At 60.5% G+C, this 6,102-nt stretch overlaps 1 protein-coding gene across 1 annotated transcript; it reads right to left on the minus strand.

Moving 5' to 3' along the window:
- Nucleotides 1-341: 341 nt before the first annotated feature.
- Nucleotides 342-3,294, minus strand: LOC308609996 (forkhead box protein J1-like; the record flags this gene model as incomplete). Its single annotated transcript, XM_081259265.1, has 2 exons — nucleotides 342-1,109; nucleotides 2,797-3,294. 2 exons carry the CDS (start codon nucleotides 3,292-3,294, stop codon nucleotides 342-344), a joined length of 1,266 nt encoding a protein of 421 aa, XP_081115391.1.
- Nucleotides 3,295-6,102: the final 2,808 nt, after the last annotated feature.

The following is a 6,102-nucleotide window of genomic DNA, read 5'->3' on the forward strand; positions in this document are numbered from 1 at the left end:
TACTGATGTTTCCAGCTTGGCCAGGGCCCCTCCAAGCTGCAGCTCTCATAGTGCAGGGACCTTAGCGTGTCTCTGGGGCAGGGAAGAAGTGGGTCAATGAAACACTGTGTGTATGGGGGGCTGGGGAGCGGAGGCAGCAATTTTGGTCCTGGGCCCCAATTCTCAGCCTGCTGGACTAGAATCTGAGGATGGCCTGGGCTGGGGGCCGTGTTGCCTGGTGGGTTGACCTGGCCCAGCCCCTGCCTGGGTGGTACGGTGTCCATGGGCCTGCACTGGCGGGGAGGGGGGCAGTCTGGGCCCAGACTTCGGTGCTGTCTGGAGGTGAGGCAGGGCCTGTCTTCTTACAAGAAGGCGGCCAGGCTGGCCCAGTCATTCAGGACAGAGGCCAGTGTGGCATCCCCGGCCTCAAAGAGGGGCTCGGGGGGCAGGGCGCTACGGGTGCTCTCGTCCCAGGGGTGCTCCAGGAAGGATGGGGCCAGGAAGGTCTCATCAAAGTCCAGGCTTTCGGTAGCCTGCTCCACTGGAGGCCCCAAGGTAACAGGGCAGTCGATGTGGTGGCCATGGATGGTGAGGTCCACGTCCCCGTGTGAGGCAGGGCTCAGCGGCGGGATCAGCTCTGAGGTCTCCAGCGTGCCCAGCTCCCCGTCCAGCGTGCCAGCGTCCAAGATGGCCTCCCAGTCAAAGTTGCCCTTGAGGGGTTCCAGCTCAGCCTGCTCCTCCTGGGTCAGCAGCAGGGGGCTGGAGGGCCGCGGGACCTTGGCCTCCTGCTTGGGCAGCGGCTGTTGACGCTTACGCCCCAGCCTGCCCTCGCCTGCACCCCAGCCTGCCTCCCCAGTGGCCTCCTCGAACTCCCGCAGCAGCTGCTCGGCCTCGGTGCTCACGGTCAGTGGCCCGGCCCATGGGGCGGCGCTGGGCTCTGGCGTGGCCTGGCGGGCAAAGGCCGGGTGGATGTGGACTGGGGGCAGCCGCCGCTTCTTCAAGGCCCCACTCAGCAGCCGCTCGGCGTACTGGGGGTCGATGCGCCAGAAACCCCCCTTGCCTGGCTCGTCCTTCTCCCGAGGCACCTTGATGAAGCCCTTCTTCAGGGACAGGTTGTGGCGGATGGAGTTCTGGACACAGGGAGATAGGAGAGAAGGAAGACAGCTGGGAGAGTGGGTGGGGTCAGTGATGGGGGGCTCCTAGCGCCACTGCCAGTCCCACCACCACCTTCTCTCCGATGGGGGCAGGGGAGACAGAAGCGCTGCTCTGAGCGGGAGGCTCTGGGACACCCGCCACGGGGCACCAGGAGCTGGGAGTGCTATCGGGGGCTTTTGTTCCCATTTGCCAGGACATCTGCCTGCTCAGTCATCCGAGCCCTGAGCCGCAGGGTGGCTCTCAGTGCCAGCCTGTCCTGCCCTCCCTCCCTTACCCCGCTGCTTGCGGCCTCTGGTCAAAGGCCTTGGCTCCCCCAGGTCCTGGACGGCCATCTCCCTCTGCCTGGGCCTGGCTGGCCTTCTCTGTTTGTGAAATGAGTGAGTGGGTGTGAGGGTGTGTGTGTGTGGTGGGGGATGAAGTGTGGGAGGATCTGATGACTTTCCTTGTTTGTAGAGCCGCCTGCTGGCCTGGGCCCTCACCCACCATGTCCCCCTCCTCCCACCCCAGGCTCTGAGGCCTCAGTTGATTATTACCCAGCCAAGAGCATAGCGCTCATTCCTGGGGGCTCTCAGGCTTGGGGTAGGGTGGGGGGTGGTGGAGGGTCTCTGCTTTCTCACCAAGGTTACAAATGGTACCTGCCCCAGGGTCAGGGCCCAAGCAAACGTGGAATAGCTGTGATCACAGGAACTCTGATCCTGTGACCTGTGCCACAGGGAAGGATCTGTGCATCCTCAGGGTCTCTGTCCCCAAGGAGCCCCTGATCCTGATGGTCGAAGAGGCTCAGGGCAGTGTGTGCCCAGCCTGAATCACCATCCTGCCTTGTTCACACCTGGGTGCACAGTCCAAACCACGCTGGGGCACAGGGGTCTGGGGCCTGGTGGGTGGGGCCGGCATGTGAGTAGTGCGCCCTGGCAAGACTGGGAGGTTTACATGGTGGTCTGGGCCCCTTGGCTGCTCTGTGCCAGGTTCCGGAGACTTGGAACATGAAGCCAGTGAGGGAGGAAAGAGCCCCTGTGGAAAGCACGTGGCTGAGATAATTGTCCCCGCAGGGAGGTTGATGAGAAGAGGGGGAGGAGTGTAGGCAGGAAACTAGGGAGGGCTTGGGGTGGGGGCTGGCACAGCAGCTTTTGGAAGGCCCCGTAGCCCTTCCACTGGGACACAGATGGCCACCACACCCTGCAGCACACCCCTCTCCCCTCCCAGAGCCCCTCCAGCCAACTGAAAGCAGGCGGGATGCAGAGCCGGGCAGCAACCATGCTCTGCCTCCAGTCAGGCCCTGACAAACTGACCTTGAGGAGGGTAGTGTGTAGGAATTCCAGGACTTGGGACACAAATGTGTCCCTCAGTCCATCAACCTACCCTGGGGGGCTGTGTCCACGCATAGTTCAGCCCTGGTCTTTGGGCTGAGCCTGCCGGATGAGGGACAAGTTCTTTCCACTTGAACCTCTATGTCGGCACCCCTGCAGCCCTCTGAACATCCTCCCTCCTCCGTCTCTGAAGTCAAAGGGGCAGCAGTCCAAGCACTGGGCTCCCTTGAGGTCCTTCCTGGACAGCCTTCTTCTCTCGGGGCCCTGGCCGTACCGCGCCTACTTGGCCTGCGGATCTGGGATGTGAGTCCAGTCCGCGCGGGCATGGGCAGGGAGGGAGGGAGTGCCTCCCTACCTGCCAGGTGGGATCAGCGTGGCGGAAGTAACAGAAATTGTCCGTGATCCACTTGTAGATGGCCGACAGGGTGATCTTGGTGGCCTTGCTGGCCTGCATGGCCATGCAGATGAGCGTGGCATACGAGTAGGGCGGCTTCACGTGCGGGTTGGTGGCGTAGTCCACGTCGTCGGGAGGCGAGGCCTGCAGCCCCGAGGGGGCGCTCCGCGGCGTGCACAAGGACGTGGGCTTGCCGGGTGTGTGCGGCTGCCCCAGGCAGGCGGGGTCCGCCGCCAGGGGAGACCCCGGCTCGGCCGAGCCTGACAGCTCGTGGTAGCCGTGAGGGTCGGTGTCCCCTGAAGGCAGGGCGGGGACCTTGGCTTTGAGAATGGAGAATTCCTGCAGCCACTGAAGGCTGGTCAGGCTGTCATTCAGGGCGTTGGACTCCTCCAGGCCGCCTTCCGGTCCGGCCTCCTCCGCTGCCCCTGCTCCCGAGACACGTAGCCAGCTCTCCGCCATATCTGCGGGCACTCTCCGAGGGGGCTGTCAACATCCACGAGCCGAGCCGAGGGTGGCCGCCGAGCTCTCCGGCCCGCTGACTCCCGCGGCTTCAGTTACGCAGCCTCCCGGAAGCGGGCTTCCATCCCGCGATCCTGGAGTAGCCTCCTCCAAAGGGAATGTGGTGCCTGCGGGAACCAGAGCGGGAACTGAGCCCTCTTTCCACACCCCCGAAGGGAGAGTGTGTGCGAGGGGGGAGGCTCTTACTAAAATCCTTCCTGCAGCTGGGGAGGATCTTTTACTGCCGAGGTCTGGGAAACAGAAGGTGTGCCCGGGGGTCCGACCCACACGGGGTTCGCCTCGCTCTTTTCCTCTTGGATCTTTTAGAGGAGACTTAATTAGCCAAACGAGGGAATAGTGTAGGGGCATGCGAGGCCACCCCTTTCTCCCTCAAAGCGGGGAATTAACCCCCCTCTCTCCGTCCACAACCAATGGAAATGGGGCGAGAGAGTCCAGGAGGGCAGTACGACGGGTCGGGGGGCGGGGGAGGTCGTCTGATCTTTGAAAAGGGATATTAGGATGGGGATCAAGGGGAAGGAAGGAAACAATACAGAGAGTTATAAGGGGGCGGGAAGTGAGTGTCCCCCAAACGCCTCTGATGTCAGTCCCCGGGCCCACCACTTCCGTCGGGGACCGATGGGAGAGCGGGCTGCTACTGACGCCCTCCCTTCCCACGGCCTGCAGCCCTCCCCGTCCCTTACCTGGCTCAGAGCGCAGCCCGGGCCAAAGGAAGGTTCTCAAAGAAATTCCTCCCACCGCCCACCCTCACCGCGGCTCTCTGCTCCCAGCTCGAGGGCCCAGCCAGCAATCCTCGTCGCCACTCACGCCCGCCGGCGCCTCTCTGAAAGCCAGCGGCCAGGGACCGGCACTCAGTCGCCGCTCACAAGGCGTCTCCTGCTGCCGTGGCGACGCCCCGCCCATATAAACAGCTTCCGCTTCTGCCATTGGCCAGGGCATCTCCAAAGAGACCGCGGGCTCTTAACCGCTCTCTCACGCGGTAACTCTCTTCCAGCTCCCTCCTGCCGCCCTCTCCCGCGCGCGACCCAGTCCCCTACCCGCCATCGCGTCCCGGCTCCGCGCATTCCCGCCCGAGGGCCCCGCGCCGGGCTCGGAGAGGCGCGCGGCTCGGCGCTCCCGCAGAGGTCCCGGGGCCCTCAGCGAGCAGTTCGCCGCGGGAACCGTACTCCGCCCCACCCCCTTCCCATCTGGGCTGCTCAGAGGTGGCGACGGCTCCTGGGACGCAGCCCGTGGCGCGGGGGCCAGGGCTGGGTGCATGTTTGGGGCTTTCCTTTCCTCTCCTCTGGGCTGCGAGTGGCACTTCCTCACGTTTCTGCGGCCTGTCCCTGTCTCCCGACCGAGTGTCGTCTTGGTGCCCGCAAGCAGGTCTGACTCTCCGATGCCACCTGCGGCTCAGGTCCGCAGAAACCGCAGCCCCGGTCGCAGACACCCCAAGGCGGCTAGGGTAATCCAGTGTTTCCCGGTAAGCGCTCCCTCCCCGCCCCGTCCTCAGCAAGATTCCCAGAAGCTGACATTCCAGAGGCTTCTTCGCAAGTGCTCTCCCTCCTTTCCAGATAGCCGAGGAGACAGAGCCGGTGGGTGAAACCCAGGAAAGCCGTGGACTTGCCAAATTCTGTGACTGGGGTCATTTGCCCCATTAATTTCACCAGCCTTTAAGTGACGCACTAACGGTGGACTGTGGTCCTTCCTCCTCCTCTCCCCCAGCCTCCCTCTAGTCACCAGCTTTCCTGCTCTTCAATTATTGAGGAGCAGCAGTTGGAAGTTCTCTGGTTGAAGGGGGTGGGTGGAGGTGAGGGCTCCTTATCAGGCCTCTGCGCAGGAGCTGTGCCCAGGGGATGGTACACCAGCTCCCACCCAGAAACATGTCTTTCCCTCTACCCCTTGCCCTCTCTCAGTCCTCCATGTCCAGCTTGTCTTCAGTCAAAGTTTTTTTTTCTTCCCAAGTATTTATTGTTTTAATTTTTATTTTATTTTTATTTTTTTATTAGTTTCTGCTTTATAACAAAGTGAATCAGTCATACATATACATCTGTTCCCACATCCCTTCCCTCATGCATCTCCCTCCCTCCCACCCTCCCCATCCCACCCCTCCAGGCGGTCACAAAGCACCAAGCTGATCTCCCTGTGCTCTGCGGCTGCTTCCCACTATCTATCTACCTTACGTTTGGTAGTGTATATATGTCCATGCCTCTCTTTCGCTTTGTCACAGCTTACCCTTCCCCCTCCCCATATCCTCAAGTCCATTCTCAAGTAGGTCTGTGACTTTATTCCTGTTTTACCCCTAGGTTCTTCATGACATTTTTTTTAAATTCCATATATATGTGTTAGCATACGGTATTTGTCTTTCTCTTTCTGACTTACTTCACTCTGTATGACAGACTCTAGGTCTATCCACCTCATTACAAATAGCTCAGTTTCGTTTCTTTTTATGGCTGAGTAATATTCCATTGTATATATGTGCCACATCTTCTTTATCCATTCATCCGATGATGGACACTTAGGTTGTTTCCATCTCCAGGCTATTGTGAATAGAGCTGCAATGAACATTTTGGTACATGCCTCTTTTTGAAGTATGGTTTTCTCAGGGTATATGCCTAGTAGTGGGATTGCTGGGTCATATGGTAGTTCTATGTTTAGTCTTTTAAGGAACCTCCATACTGTTCTCCATAGTGGCTGTACCAATTCACATTCCCACCAGCAGTGCAAGAGTGTTCCCTTTTCTCCACACCCTCTCCAGCATTTATTGTTTCT

The sequence above is a fragment of the Mesoplodon bidens genome (genome assembly GCF_964165515.1).
Source record: "Mesoplodon bidens genome assembly, contig: HAP1_SCAFFOLD_152, whole genome shotgun sequence".
Classification (NCBI taxonomy): Eukaryota; Metazoa; Chordata; class Mammalia; order Artiodactyla; family Ziphiidae; genus Mesoplodon; species Mesoplodon bidens.